Genomic DNA, 16,430 nt, shown 5'->3' with positions numbered 1-16,430 from the left:
ACTAGTAAAAGGAAGAAAATTTACATTCAAGGATAATAGAAATTTTGGAAACTAGGGGATCACTTGCCTAACCTTCTGAATCACCACATCCTTTAGGATTTCTTCAAAATGCTTTTCTACTATTAGTAGTGAATACAAATAGTGATGGGCTCATGTGGAGGCACTGATTTGCATGAGCCAGCACCTCTGTGCACAAATACCCTGGTTCCCATGCAGCTCAAAAAGGTACCCCTTGCCTGTCCAGGAGTTAGAATGTTAGCATGGATGTGCCTGTTCATACAAATGACATAATGTGAGGTGGTAGGGCTGTGGACCTGTTTGTTTGTTACATTTATATCCTGCCTTTTTTCCTCCTTGAGGAACCCAAGGCGGCGTACATAATCTTCCTCCATTTTATCCTCACAACAAGAACCCTGTGAGGTGGGTTGTAAGGACCTGACAGTAAGGAGTCCAAAACTCTATATGCACATGGGATGTGCGTGTCTAGGTGTCACGTTTCTTCATCCTTGTCAGGGTGGAAACTGAGCCGATAGAACCCCAGAGCAGTTCTGATTCTGAGAAGGATCAGCAATCCGTGGGAGAGGAGCCAGCTCATCCCTCACAGACACAGCAACTGGCAGAGATTCCTCCTGCCGGCATTCCTGAGATAGATAGTGACCCTGGCAGTGAGAAAGTGTGGGAACGGGACTTGCTAGACGCTCGACGCAGACGCAGGGAGCGACGAGCGATGGAGGGTGCGGAAAGGAGGCGTAGCGCCCGTTTGGTGCGCAAGCAACAGCCGCCTCCCCTGGACCCAAGGGAAAGAGGGAGGATCTCTCCCTAGCCCATAAGTTCAGGGTCTTCAAGTAACTCTCCTTCAAACGGGGATCATAAGCTACTCTGCTGTTCCTTGCTTAGTCGCTGGTGATTAGCATCTGAAAGAGTCATTAAGTTGTAAAAGGATTAAAGCCTTGAAAAGAATCCTTTTGTCTGTGTCTTGAGTTGACTATTGGAGTCTACTGAAAGAGGCCGCTAGGGCTCTCCTGACAGTCCTCTCCCTTCGCAGTCAACACACTCCAGGAAACAAAACTTCAGGCCAACACTACTTTATTAGTAAATGACTAGCTCCTTTAGAAATACCCACTGTAGAACCAGCTAATCCACACTTCTACAAATATCAATAGAAGATATGAAGTGGACGGACGTTAGAGAAGTTGTCAGCGGTCTGGGAATGAACTTCAAGGCCAGACTTGCTTCTCCCTTAGGGTGGCTCCCTCCTACATTGGCTTCCACGAGTGGCCAACCTGGCGGATAGTCTGAGCCCTGCCCCTAATTTTCCCGCTTTGCTCTGCAACAGATCCTAGCATCCCTCAAGTCACACCCCTTGCCCTCTTCCTCCTCTGAAACTTGAGTGCTCATGGTGAAGGAATAGGGGAGCTGTTTAGGCTGGGCCATCTGTGCGTCAAGATCTTGGGGAAAAAAGTCTTGCAGTATCTGGGCTCACTAGGGAGGATGCCTCCCTCTGTTCTTGCTGTTCCTATTCTGATTCTGAATCTGAGCTGCCAGACATCTCCGCATGCTCAGATTCATTCCTGACACTAGGCCAGCAAATGTCTGAACAAGTGTTTTAAACTGAGACAGTGTTTTAAAAAAATATTTTTAGAGATGTTTCAGTGAAGTCATAAACAGTCTTAGAATATCTCAAGTGTACATCCACTGAACCAAGATGGCAAGATTTGTGTCTAAATCTTAAAATATAAGTTGCTTTATGCTTCCTAAAGCCCTAAGGCTGTCAGGATGCTTGAATTACATCCCACCTTAAGTCTGTAAGTTTGCCTTGTTGAGAACACGAAATATTTTATTAAGCTAAATGTTTCTTTCACTTTATCTATTCCAATACCTTTTCACCTAAACAGTGGCATGGTTTGACAATCATGACAACCCAGGAGTTTTTTAAAACCCGAGGTGGTTGTGAGCAAGCGAGCGAGCCTGCTGGTGGATACTGCCCAGTTGCTTCTGCTACAAGCAGGAGCAGCTAAACAGCCAGAGGATGCTCCATCCCTGGGGTGTCAATCATTGGGCCTGTTCACACAATCATTGGGCCTGTTCACACTGGCACCATGCGTTCCAGTGCCGTGCTGCTGTGACTTGTGTAATTATCCTCCCCTGCGCAGCTAGCCATGTCATGTGAACCTGGCGAGGGTGGCTTGTTGCTGTGGTTAACAAGCCACCACAATACCATAAAACAGCCTATGAGTTCTGCGTGGCTTGTTAACCACAGCAACAAGCCACCCTCGTTTGCACGACACAGCAAGCTGTGCCAGTGAGGATAATTATGCAAATCCCCCCCTGGCATTTGACAGGCACATGTGGTGGGGAAAAGAAGCCAGTGTGGCTTATTTATTCCCATCCATTATTGTGTGAACCCAGGAACTCTAGGTTACTGGGGGAAAGACAACCCAGATTGGAACCCATTATTAACAGGATGTCCTAACCGGGCCAGTGCCTGAACAGATCCAGGGCTATTAGGTGAAATTGATGGGCAAAGGCACAGGACAAAGAAAAGGAAGCACTTCACTTAGTTCTCTATCATCTTATGGAATTCAGTGCCACATGATGTTTTATTATTTCAGGAGATTTCTATCCTACCTTCCCATTGTGTGCGCAGAGTTCAGGGAAGCTTACAACAATTTTAAAATGAAGAAAAGAAAAGATAAAAGGATAAAAAACCAAACAGTTAAAACAATAAATGGTGCAGCAGATAAAACAATCTAACGTTCAGCAGAAAAGGTAGTCAAAACGACAGCCCCTAAAATCCTCAACCTGGCAAGTACAATACAAGACAAAGAGAGAGGTGGCTAAATGGAGTTCCTGAGAACACAGTTGCTTACCCAGGCTTTCCCCGGGTTGTAATTAAATTAATTATGCTGCTCCATCTTACTGCTCCTTGTATTGCTTTTATTGTAATTTTATTGTAATTAATTGGAATAGTTTTTAATGTTACATTTTAATATTGTGTTTTTAATTTAAAAATAAAATAAGAATAATCTAAAAATATAATATAAAATAAAATAATATAAAAATACTATAAATATAATATAAAAATAAAATGATGTGATTGTAATATTTATATGTGAACTACTTAAGGATTTTATTATATTTAGCGGTATAGAAATATCACAAATAAAATAGAAAATAAGGTAGAGAGTTCCATAATTTAGGTGCAGCCACACAGAAGGCTCTTACCTCAGTGACTGTTGTGACATGCAGAAGATTCTCCACAACATGTGCTAATCATTGCTAACATAAATGGTCTTTTAAAAAAGGGGTTAACGAATTCAGGGAGTACAGGCCTACCCACCCTAGTTAATTTAATTTAATAAATCACAAAAAATTGAACGTCCATATTAAAGGCTATGCAGGGCATCTCAAGGGCCATACAATTTTTCAGATCTCCTCCTCCAAGGCTGGAGCTCAGATTCCCCTCCCAGTGCCTGCAGAAACATCTGTAGCCCTAATCTCCCTAGTGCCAGAGCTTCCAAAGTTAGCAGAGGCAAAAAGGGGGAGGACTGCAGGCATGAAGTGGGAGGATCAGAAGATTTGGATCCACAGGACATGGGTGCAGGTGGGGTATTTACACAAGCCCGGAAGCTAGTGTAAATCATTTCCCTCACATTGCTTAGGGTAGGAGGCAAATAGTTTTTTAAAAAAGAAACCTGAGAAGGAAGTGGTGGGGGGACCCCAGTTACAACAGTAGGACTTTGGATGGCTTGGAGGTGCTCATGTCAGAGGTCTTCAAAGCAGCAGATAGGATTGCCAGGCCCATGCACTATACTTCAGATTGCCAGATATAGAGGGAAAACATAGGGTCTGAAACTGTCTTCATTATATCTTGCTTGTGAGCTTCCAAAGAGCAGCTGGCTGGCCAGTTGGAGACAGTGGCTTGGTTCATAAATAGCATATCCCTGCACCATATCCCACACCAACCACCAGGAGCAGATTTTCATAGGGATGTCAGAGAATTCCGCCACGTATCTTGGATACGAACTCCGTGGCGGAACGGCCTGCTGCCCCCCCGCAGATCCCCCCCGGGACGAGACTTACCTGGGGTGGATTTTCCGGGCGGCAGCAGCGGCTCCGACGGTGGCTTCGGCGGCGGCAGCTGCGGTGGCGGCTGGTCTTCCGACCAGCTGCTGCCGCCGCTGCCATTTGCAGTCTTGTAAAAAAACAAAAAACACGACGTGATAGGCTACGTAAAGATTTACGTAGCCTATCATGGCTGGGTTAAAAAAAACACACAAAAAAACCCACGACGTGATAGGCCATGTAAAGATTTACGTAGCCTATCATGGCTGGGTTTAAAACAAAAACAAAAAAACCCCACGTACGCAAATGGCGGCAGCTACAGCCACCGCCATTTGCGTTCCTTATTTTTGGCCGTCTTAGTCTATGTAAATATTTACGTAGACTGTGACGGCGAAAATAAAGGGGAACGCAAATAGTGTAGCGGGTGCTATTTGCGTCCCTTTTTGATTCGCCATTTTAGCCTACGTAAATATTTACATAGGCTAAAACGGCGAATCAAAAAGGGACGCAAATAGCGCCCGCTACGCAATTTGCGTTCCCCTTTATTTTCGCCGTCATAGTCTACGTAAATATTTACGTAGATTAAGACGGCCAAAAATAAGGAACGCAAATGGCGGCGGCCATAGCCGCCGCCATTTGCATACGCGGTTTCCCCCCCCCGAGCCCCCCGCAGCCGGAAATCTGGCTGCAGATGGCTCTGGCCTGGCTGGGCCTGGCCAGCAGCTCCGTGGAGCTGCCGCGGAGCACAGCCGGCCATGGAGGATTCCGGGGGGGAGGAACGGATCACCTCCCCCCCGTCAAGGATTCTGGAGAGAAGGATGGAACGCCTCCCCTCCATCATCAACATAATCCGCGGAAAGGTAAGTGACTTTCGTACAGCCCTAGATTTTCAAGGGGACTGAAGTGGGAACTGTGTTCCCATTCATGGAAGGAAAGTTAGGATCCAAGCCAGCGTGCTGGAAGAGTTAGATTTCTGGCGTGATCTAGCAAGGTGATTATTTTAAAAGCCTTGAAGTTTCAGATGCTATAAACATCTAATAAGGCTATTATCAGAAAAGGAATTAGTGGGGAAACATTAGGCTGCTTACTTGAAAGTTAGCTGCTCTTTGACTGGTTTTGCACTTTAATGTTTTGCTGATCCTAAGACTTCTTCTATACCTTAGCACTACTCATTTTTCCTGGAATGAGAAAATAGGATGAATGAAGTTCCAAATTGCAAAGAAATTAAGAGATTAAGAATCCCCCTTCCCCTGCCAGTATATATCAAAGAACTATTTTATGAAGATAGACAGTGGAGATGCACGTTTCTACCTCTCTTGTTCTTTGCAGAGTTAATGACTGAACTCTGGGTTGTGGCTGTTTACCTTGTTCTCACATATAGTTGCTAATCTGTGGGTGTGGTGAAATTGTTTGATAAGTACCTGTTTAAGGTCCACAGGAATAGCTGTGTAGAGTTTAAGGCACAGTAATATGAAACCAGTCTTGTTGGTTGGTGTTCACTGGCTGAAATCTGCATTCCAGACTAAACCTGCAGCAAAGCGGAAGCATGAATTTTTTTTTATTCAGCTTCAAGGGCACTACATTAACTGGAGCTTTTCAGCAGTCGGAACTCTAAAGAAGTTTAAAAGAAGGCATGTTTATAGTGAAGATTTTGAAACACTTTTCTTCTATAAGGATTTTCCAGCTTTTTAATATTTCCCCCTTTTGAAGGTTTTGCTAAAGCCAGCGTTTGACCAGTGGGGTTTGCTTACAACAAACTTTCAGGAGCTTTCTGCTGACAATTTTTTGTGAATTCCAGGCCGGCATAAGGAAGTAGCAAACTGCAAGTACCAGCTGTTCAGTACTAAAAAAAACAACAACGCTGTTGTCTGTTAACTACTTTCTAGTAAGTAAAAGACAGTGTGGAGCAGGCAGAACAGTAGGAATTAGTGCAATAGTCGGTCATGTTTTCAGCTGATTAGCTTGCAGCAGATTTGCCTTTACAAAAAAGTCCCTTTGTGTAAAGGATAAGTCGTGTCGCTGCTGAGAAAATTTTATGGTATGCGATGATGCAAAATCTTCCCATTTCTGCTGTGTTCAAGTTGTAAACTTTGGAAGAAATTTGCATTTCGGATTACTGCACTGTGGGAAAGTGAGCTGTGTGTGATCTAGAGCAAGTGTCCCCCCTCTCTGATGATTTGATTGACTAAATGAAAGACGTTGCCTGGGAGTAATCATATAGAAGTGTACTAGTATCTGTTCCAGAAATATTAGCGTTACTGTGACTTGCCCAACATGGAAGCAAATCAAACTTCTGGCTGCAACGAGCTCTCCAATCTAGGGAGAGCAACAGAGGGTGACCCAGGCCAGGCTGTCTTCCCTAAATTTTCCATGAAAGCACTTTTTGGATTTACAGCTAAATTGAAGTCAGGAACTTCAAAAGAACAAGCTGTTCTTAAAGGATTCAAAAATGCTAATGGTCATATTAGCAGCCATGTTGACAACCAGGAGAGGAGCAGTATCAATGGAGAGGATGATCTAGATATAGTTCATATACTTCCAGAAATGCTGCAAACTGAAAGCACAAGCAATGTTCAAACTACTCCAGAGGCTGATACTGGCAGCATGTTCGCTCTGGGGGCTCATGCCCCTTCCCCAGGTGTCTCAGATGTGGGTGACTGTGCTCCTAATGACCCAGAACCTGTTGCTGGTGCCTCAGGTAACTGGAAAATGAATTCTGGCATCCCTGTTGACTCTGAAGTCAATATTAACTCTGTAGCCATCACCAATGTCCCAGGTGGAGCTGGTGCTTATGGCCCAGTTGATTTGGAACTGCAGGGAATGGAGCAGAATGAGCCATCTCTTTTCAATTCAGATTCTCCACGCTGTCCTTTGTCTGAATTCAGCAAACAAGTCGACAAGGATTCCATTATTGTTCAGAGTGCATTGATTCATACAACAAGTGACACAGAGTCGAGCAATGAGACTACAGACCCAGACAGCAATGAAAGTGTAACAAATAAATCTGTGTTAAATAGTGCTGTGTCTTTGGATGATGATGACCAAAATACAGAGGAGCAGGAAACAGGAGAAAGATATAGAGACATTGGTGGTACTATAAATGGAGATAAAACAGAGGAAATTCTACCAAGTTCTAAATTGCCTTCAATAGAAATGGATAATACACTCCAGGAAATTTGTTCAGATACCAAAAACATAACATTAAACAATGAGAACAGCAGCAGCCCACCTGCTGCAGGAGAAGATGCTCAAGAGCCTGGAGAAGAGCAAAGATCTCTTGCAAGCAGTTCCAGCACTGAATCTCTCCAAAAACCAGCTTCAGGTGAAAAAAACTTTCAGCTTCCTGCCTTCTTTAGTGGATTACGTGTACGGAAGAAAGGTGCAGATCTGGAGGAAACCGTTACCAAAATCAAGCAGAAGGACAGCGACTTGGCTGTGCTTAAATTAAGACAGCCTGTTAAGAAGGCCAATGTTGCACCGGAGCTGATATCTAAAAGGAAACCAGTGGAACCTAAAAATACTCCCACCTTTCTGGAACAACTCTCTCAACTCTTAGGGCCTAAAACTGAGGATAAAGATTCTGGTGAGGTAATATGTGAATCTGGGGGCAGTGAGGATGTCCAAGGAGGCATATCTTCGAGTATGGAGCCATCTGGCACCTCTGAAGAGGCAAAGCCAAGTCCTGCTGAGTCTGCGTTGGATGCATTTAAAGCTTTATTCACGCGCCCTCCCAAAAAAGAGACAACTGCTGACACTTCAGAGCTGGAAGCAATAAAACGTAAAATGAGACATGAAAAAGAATCGTTGAAAGCAGTATTTGAAAGGTCTAAATCAAAATCTGGTGATGGAGCAACGGACTCAAAAGCAGTAGGTTGATTAACTCTCATGTATGCCAAGACTGGAGTTTAGATATATTTTTGATAAAATGATGGGTGTGAGTTAAAATAACTGTGGCAAATGCTGTTGTAGAATGACCTAGCTGTGGCATCTCCAAACTGAGACTGAAATCACTTTTTTGACAGTGCTCAGCATCATCATACTAAATTGTATTGGTGAATACTGTGCATTAAGAGTAGTATTGTGTAAAAAAAGCAATTGAAGATGGTGGAAATACAGATTATTTGTAATCTACATGATAGTTCTCTAACATGCACAGCATTTTACATAATTTGGGTTGTCTATCCCCGTAACAACAATGTGAAATAAGTTGCCAATATATCTCCCATTTCTAAAATGAGGAACTGAAACAGATATGTCTACAGCTATGTGAGTCTGTGGTTGTGTTGCCCCGGCTGTGGGCGTTGAACTCTTAGGTTAGAGGTGCCGAGATAGTGATAAATCAAATCCAGAGGTTTACTTACATGGAGACTTTATTGGGTAACTGACAGCACACAGGCGTACCCAATGGTTGGATCAGACAGCTTCTCCGAACCACGAGCCATTGGGTCAAATGGGTTTTATACCATACATATTAGCAATAAGGCAGCACGACACTAGCATGCACCTCTAGTGTTCATTCCCAGCATAGGCTAGAAGTGTTTGGTTCTCAAGCACAGCCACCTGTAAACAAACTTCGCTGCCCAGGCAGAGTGCTTGGTAACACTCTCACTCAATAGTATGGAATGTGCTAGGCTGTGCTATCGACCCTTTGAGTCATCTTCGCATGCTCAGAGGCTTACCAGCAAGGGAACTGCAACAATAATGAACTTAAGGAAGCATTATGGAACTCTAGGCCCCTCTAACACTACAAATGACTTGGCTACGCTTCTGGGGCCAATACAGTGGTTTATCTGTGGCTGATTTTTATTAGAACCAACTAAAATGTCGCAAGATAGTGAGCAAGCTTTGAAGTTCATGATAATTCTTACTCAGGCTGCTGGATGTAAAGCGGGGAAAAAACGGGGAGGGGAAGAAGAAAAAGGTGTATGAGCAAAAGTTGTTAAACGTCATAATGTTTTTGTATTTTAATATATCCTAAATTACTATTTTGTTTTGCTTCAACAGGCTGATGTAATTCCCTCAGAACAGGATGACAAGACTCCAGGAAGACTCCAGACTGTCTGGCCACCACCCAAAGCAAAGGATGAAGAAGAAAAAGTAGGATTAAAATATACTGAAGCAGGTAATACAGAATAACATTTCTATAAATGATCTGAAGTAGCCATGTTAGGCTTCTTGCACGGGCTCTTACGCGGTCATTATATTATGCTTGAAAAGAAAAGTTATTTGTATTATTTCTGGTACTGTAATTAGTTTTCAAAGGCTGACAAGTAGGAATTTTGTTACATTTGTAGAATGCAGTTCTGTTTGCTTATCCCATGCTAAATGACTACTGGAAATAAGTTTGAAAAGGGTATAAAAATGGGTTGCTTGTTATTTTTGTACTAAAGTGTAATCATGATGTGACTGTTATAGTCAGTGAACATACACCAAAATCAATGCATTAACTCATTGAGAAATTCTGTGCAGCTTTCTTATTTTGAATATTGATTCTACATTTTACTTTGATATTTGCATTTAAGAACCTCTGTTTTTCAAGTCCATAGGTTATAGAAATACAACATAGCTTTATTTGATTCTTTGCTTTGGAGCATGTGAAAAATAGTCAAGTTGCTTTGTTCAGTTTTGTTTTGTTATTAGAAGATTGCAGATTATTCTGCAATAGCTGCTCAAAGATTGGCCATTATTAAGTAGTATGTCTTCAAGAAATGCTACATTTGAAGGGTGACTTTTATAGCCTTTCCAACTTAATTTCTTTCATGTCACACAACTTGTACTAACTTGTTTTAAAAAGCAAAATTATACTAATCTTCCCATTTCCCAAGAGTTATGTATGCGCATGCAAGTAGTTCTATGTTCCCTCTGGGGCACCCTGTTTTGTTGCCAGCTGTAGCTCCTTGCATTGCATTGCACTTGAGGCTGCTCACAAAGTTTTATCAAGTAATGCAGGACAAGGAGATACTTCTAAAACAGGACCCTTCTCTGAAGTCCTGTTTTGCATACAGTGAAGCTCCCAGAGGGGTCTGGAGTATCCCTGGGGGGAAGCCCTCCCCCTCACCTCTGTGGCAATGGCTCTGAACTGTACTTGTATCACAATATAAAGGTTGGGTTGAATCCAGCTTCTTTTCCACTGGTGGGAGCATTCCCTGAGCAGAGTTCTACTTACAACACTCCCACTGGTGGAAAGTGGGTGAAGAGGTGAGCTTCATCAATTCCAACTTTCCTCTGCAGCTCCCAGCACCACCTCCCCCACTGTTCCAGAGGCTTCCCCAACACTCCAGAGAAGATGGGGGTGGGGGAATAGAGGACTACAGAGGGAGGGGAAATCAATGCAGATCGTCTCTTTCTCCATTCAGGAGTAGGATTCCTCTACTGGATCAGAATCCTTCTGCAGATGGAAAGAGCTCTTCTGTTTGCAGGAGGAGAATTCTGGATCTAACCCAATGTGAGGAAGAAATTGGTGCAGCTGTGCATAGCCTGGTAAATCCAGATTGCCACTAACTCACCTGCAATAGTGCGGTGGTTTTCCAACTCATGTCCCTGTGGCTGCTGTTTGTTGTCATCCAAGTTTCATCTTCACATAAATTAAACATTAAAAAACTGGCCGTACAATGTATTCTTCATCTGTATTCCTTCCCAGGAGAGTTATGGCATTGGGGCCAGGATTTGGGTCAGTTTGAAGCAGCCGATAGTTGCTTACCTAGTTCAGAACCTATATTATTCACTATTTTTATTAGTGATCTGGGGGAAAAGGTAGGAGTATGCTGACAACATTCCAGACAGCATCTATCCAGGAGGCATCGTGAATATACTTAGAAAATGATCCAGAATTACAGTAATTGGATGAACTCATGAAATGAAACAATAATAACAATACATCTGAACCAATAACCCATGGTTTGTGTTTGTCGTCCAAATCAGAATTGCAGACCGCTGTTTGATCCTGCTTTGCAATTCTGGTTAGGAGAACAAGCACGAACCCTAGTATGCTGGTTTGGATGCTAGGTTTTGCGCTAAACAAAAAGTAACCAATTAAATCTGAAGCAGCACATAGGGGCTTACCTGGTTCGCATCCCCTTTCGTTGTTCGTCATCTGCCCCAGAGCAACCCAGTTCCACCTCTTGTGATGACTGCAGTAGCCTAAGGGCTACTGCCAGGGAAAGGCAGAGCCAGGTCTACTGTCCCTTGACTCATGTGAGAGAAACTATGGCCTCAGAGTATATGTCTGAAAAAATGTTTCTGTGCTGAAGACTAAGCTGCCTTCATATCCCTGCTGCGTGTTTGTTGTTTGGCAGGAGGGGTAGATTTTTTTAAAACACTTTTTGTAAATTAAAACATTTTATTTCTTCTTCTTTTAAAAACATTTCATATTATACTAGTAATGGGAAAGTATAGATGATGATTCAGTGGAAAGTTGCTTGAAAGGAGCTAGAACTGTACCAGATCTTGTGTATAGTGCTGTTGGCTGTTACTGTACTGCTTTGACTGGCAATAATTAACGTACCAAATGTATTCTAATTCATTTAGAGCTTGGATTCTGATGTATCAGTACTCGTTCAGTGACTGAAAGAGATGGGAATTTAGCAGTGACTCAAATCAAACAAGACAGAAATACTATATTCAGAGGAGTTAGGCAGAGCGTATAGCTATCTGTACAGGGTATAAATCCTACTTTCATGCCGTTTATACAAGAGGCCTTTGCCTCTCTTCTCATTATTGTATAATTGCCCTTAAAGCCTATGCAGAAGATCCTGCTGTCCTGATCTAGCCACACATACTTGTGCTAAAATCTGTATTATGTTCTTGTTTAGTTCATTGGGTTGTTTAGTTCATCGGGTTTAAGTTAGGGATGCCTGAGGAATCTATCTGCACAGCACATATTTCTTTCCAAAGGGCAGTATCTAATGGTGTCATTCTGCAAACTCAAATAGCACTAAGCAGAGCTCCACTAAATCTTTCCATTGTGCGTTCACTTATGCATTATGCTTGTGCAACCAGTTGCACAACTGTTTGTGCTTGTGCAAATGTAACTTTACTTGGATTCTTCTCTTGTGCATAATTCAAAATGTAGTTTCCTCTAGTGCAATGTCATTTGCATAGCAGAATGACACAGTTGGATACTGCTGGAAATGTATATATCTACACTAAGTGGAATGATGAACAGGTCTGCATGTCTTTCTCACGTTTATATGCCACTCCAGATCCTAAGATGCAAGTTTCTGATCTTTTCAGTCAATATACACATGTAACAGCATAACAACAATTAGGGAGCAATCCTATCTAGATAGGCGGCTGCCTCCAAACTTGGAGGCGACTGCCTATCCAAAGCCGGGCAGGAGAAGCACGGAAGGGATCGTTCCCTCTGCACTTCTCCTGCCCTGCTTGTTCGGCTAGACAGTCAGTTGTGGCTATCTAGCCGCGGGAGGATGGAGCGGGGAAGGAGGCTGCTGTACAACACATAGGACACCCCCAGCCATGCCCCTTTTCGGCCGCTCCAAACTCCTCTTGCAAGGAGGCAGCGCAGAAGTGGGGGGAAGTCGGTTCCCGGAAAACCAGATATCCTATGGCTGTCTAGTTGCTGTCTAGCGGCCATAGGATTGCTCCCTAAATGTAATTATTTGTGTATATGTATGTCTTTGCACATATGCAAAGAAAGTATATTTTCAGTTCTTGGGCTACAGCTGCAACAATCTGATTAAAACCATAGAGAAAGCTGGCCCCATATCTGGCCAGGTGGGAAAGAAGAGCAAGCTGGACACGCAGAAAATTATTCAAAGGATGCTGAAAAAGGAGGCAAGAAGAGAGAACTAAGTTAGATTGGTAAGGGGGAAACCAAATTGGGTCAAGAGAAGAGACAAGGATTGAAATAAAATGAAAATATGTACGTACAAAGATGTGTTAATTATGGCACAGGGTTAGTACATACAGTAAATACATCTATCTGTGAATTATTATATGTAATTTCATTACCTGATACGTAAGAGTGTGTAGCAATCAGCATTATAGGAACAACATGGAATTTAACTTGAAAACTGCAAAATGCTGATGGAACAGAAAAATGGAGATCCATCCATTCCTAATTTAACTTGATACTAAAGGCTGCCAAATAGTTCATTCCCATCACTGAGAAAGTAGGTATGCTTGCTTTCACTGCCTGTACTTAAGTCTGTGTTTAATGGGAGGTTTTCTCTTCATGTAGAATACAATTCTCATGAGGATGTACAGGAATATTGTTTCAGTTAGCAAATTATTAGAACTTGCCCAGCTTGCAATCCTGAATGTGAATGGGAACGTATTTTTTGGAAAAAAGTTTACAAATTCCTGAATTTCCGTTCATGTTCAAAAACTGTGCATTTTGAAAAATGTGCACTTTAAAATGTGATTTTTAAAAAAATACACATTTTCATGTTTTAGTAAATGGGGGGAGAGTGTGCACTTTTCCCGTTCAAAATGTATACTTTCCCCAATTGAACAAAAAGGAAAATAGGTCACAAACAAGAATGGGAGCAAGACGAACTGAGTTACTAAGTGGAGCTTGGAGAATCTTGGCAAGCTCAAGCATCCTGTTCAAAATGCACACCTTTCCCGTTCAAGCGAAAAAGAAATGCAGGTCCCAAAAAGAATGGGAATGAGACAAAGTAACTTCAGTTCTCATAATCCCATCTAATTTTTTGAAATATAAAATACAGAAGCTATGAAGTGGAGTTGGGAGAATCTTGACGAACACAAGCATCCCTGGGTCTCTCATCCCTAGGCTGTAGCAATACCCAGATCTAACACTTAGCTAACCTATCACTTAATCATTTTCCTTCGGTTTGTTGTCCAGTTAGTAACCCAAAACATAAGTAGCTATGGCCATGCTATTTTGGGGTGGCTAAAGTAGCTCCACTCCATGTGTCGGGATGGATCTGGGGTCTAGTTCAGGTGCAGACAGATGAGGATCAGAAGGGTAATGATGTGGTCACAGATGAGTGAGGTCAGGCATCAGATCAGGAAAATAAGAGTCAAAGGGCCAGAGGCAAGAATGGAGTCAGGGGGCAGAATCCAATGGGGTGCTTACACCTCTGCCGATTCACTTGTGCCCTGCAGATTCTGTTGTGCAAGCGGTGGATCCCACCGATTCTATTGCACAAGCAGGACCCACCACTTGCACAACAGAGATTTCACACTTTCCAGAGGAAGCCCTGAATCGAATGGAAATGCTTGTTTCTCAGTTAGGATGGGGCTGTGGCGCTCCCTTATGTGAGCTTCATTGACCTGCTCCATTCTAGATATGACCATTTTCGCTTGTTTCCAGTTGGGCCGGAAGTGCTAAAACTTCATTCTGCAAGCCGTGGATGGGAAGCAGTGGATGGGAATTCTGCAAGTGGTGGATGAGAATCAGCAGGGTTGTAAGTGCCCCATTGTATTTTGCCCTTAGCCAGGCAGAAGATTGAGCCTGGCAGCAATGGTAGGCTGAAGGGGCCAGAAGCAGATGCAAAGTCAAAGGTGGGTAAGAGTCACAATACAAGGTAGCAGTCAAGAAATGGGAGCAAGAGAATAGGCAGGGCCCTTCCATTCAAGATGGGTTAGTCACAATCAGTTAATCATTTGTTGGAGAGAGTCTCCCCAGGAACCCATCTTGAGATTCGCCCCAAAGGCCCCTTCTAGGGTGTTAAGCTCTGATATGTTTGTTTGTTTTCCTTTGTTTACTTTCCTTCTGAAGTGCCATAGCTTTTTAAATTTTCTCAGGTTGTGAACAGGATCAAGCTACATTCCTAAGCAATTCCAGGTCCCTGGTCCCCATGTCTTTTATATTATTTATGATTCCTATGAGTTGGGGCTATACTTCCCAGTGGTGAACATCTTAATGTTCTTAGCGTAGAGCTTGTGTTGTTTTTGTGGCCGTTTCTGCATTTGGTTGCCAAATGGTCTTGTGGCCCTGGCAAACTTGGGGAAGGACAGCATACAGTGATGGGGGTGTGTATGTGGCCCCTCCTCTCACATGAACTAAGCACCTCCTTTGGTGAAGTGAGCTTGAAATTCTGCCTCCTCGTTGTACTTAATCTTTAAACATCTATTCAATGGTATATTAAAAACAATAATATGTGATTGTGAGAACTGAAGTTAGTTCATTTAATTTCTTCAGTTATTCATTTATTATATATGTATCCCACCTTTTCTCCAAGGAGCTCAAGATGGCATACATGGTTCTCCCTGCTCCCGCCAATTTTATTCATACAACCTATGAGATAGGTTAGGCTGAGCTTTGTGGATTTGAATCTGGGTCTCTGCAGTCTTAGTTTGATACAATAACCACAACACAACACTGGCTGTCCACATTATACTTCTTCCTGGAGTATTTCAGACCATATGTTCCCAATGTTAGTTACATGGTTATTTGTTGCATAACATGTATGATAACTGTCACCTCTTGCTTCTAAAGGACTATAATTTTGTGTTTATTCGAATTTTCATATCTTTATTTGATTTTCTTCTGCTATGACTCTTATTCTCTCCCAGCCTCTCCTACATTGAAGAAGCAACCAACTAGAAGTTGGCAAAAAAATGTGCTCACTTTAATTATAAGCATGTTCCTTTGTGGGAGGCTATTGAGGTGCTGCACTGTTGTATATTTTAAGGCTGTGGTTTCGTATCTCTCCAGATAAGTTGGTAGAGGACCACCTTCCTTGTTACCTGCTGCAATATACCACCATATAGCATCTTTTGCTTCTGCTGTGATATTGTGTCCCTAAAAATGTGTAGATGAAAACATGGTAGACTGCCAAATGACAATGGCATTTAAGAGTGTTGTATATTTGTTCGACCTGTTATCTTTGTGTTATTATGATACTTGCCAGTAGATAAATGTTGAATATTTTATGTCTCATTTATGACCAACTGGCTTTGACAATAAATGGTGATGATATTGATAAAATTCATGCTTTTAAAATACTGTCATATCTGATATCGATCAGCAAAATGGTGATGTTTCTTGCTATAAAAGCAGTGGTAATTTGCAAAATCTTCTGTTTAAAAAGCTAATAGTAAAAAAGAGAAATTAATGTTGGCTAGCTGATATTGTTAGAAATAATCACACTGAGATAGAATTCATGTAACTTTTGTTGTTTTATGTAGCATTTTTCTAGTTAATTTGTACTTTTGCATGTTTAGAAATCTCTGCTCCTTCATTGCCTTTTTAAGTTACTTCATCCTGCAGCAAAGTCATACTGTTTCTATGGCACCTCAATTTCCATGGGAACACAGTTTGATGCTATAAACACTATTTTTATTTCAGTGTGTGAGAGAGAAGGAAGGCTGTGAGTGACAAACTCCTTATTAAAACAACAACAGAAAATTCCTTAAATGAAATGTTGAGAATAAAA

At 42.3% G+C, this 16,430-nt stretch overlaps 1 protein-coding gene across 1 annotated transcript in view; it reads left to right on the top strand.

Moving 5' to 3' along the window:
* Nucleotides 1-5,597: 5,597 nt before the first annotated feature.
* The window catches only part of FMN1 (formin 1), a 188,643-nt gene continuing 177,810 nt past the window's right edge, over nucleotides 5,598-16,430 (top strand). Inside the window, exons 1-2 of the mRNA XM_084844780.1 lie at nucleotides 5,598-7,932; nucleotides 9,070-9,187. Coding sequence (XP_084700906.1) covers nucleotides 6,340-7,932; nucleotides 9,070-9,187 — 1,711 coding nt within the window. The 5' untranslated portion in view covers nucleotides 5,598-6,339. The remainder of the gene's footprint in view (nucleotides 7,933-9,069; nucleotides 9,188-16,430) is intronic.

The sequence above is a fragment of the Heloderma suspectum genome, chromosome 1, assembly GCF_057233095.1.
Source record: "Heloderma suspectum isolate Gila_16-S chromosome 1, 16-S_ref, whole genome shotgun sequence".
Taxonomy (NCBI): Eukaryota; Metazoa; Chordata; class Lepidosauria; order Squamata; family Helodermatidae; genus Heloderma; species Heloderma suspectum.
Note: the sequence above shows the minus strand (reverse complement) of the source record. Positions and strands in the feature narration are given on the sequence as shown.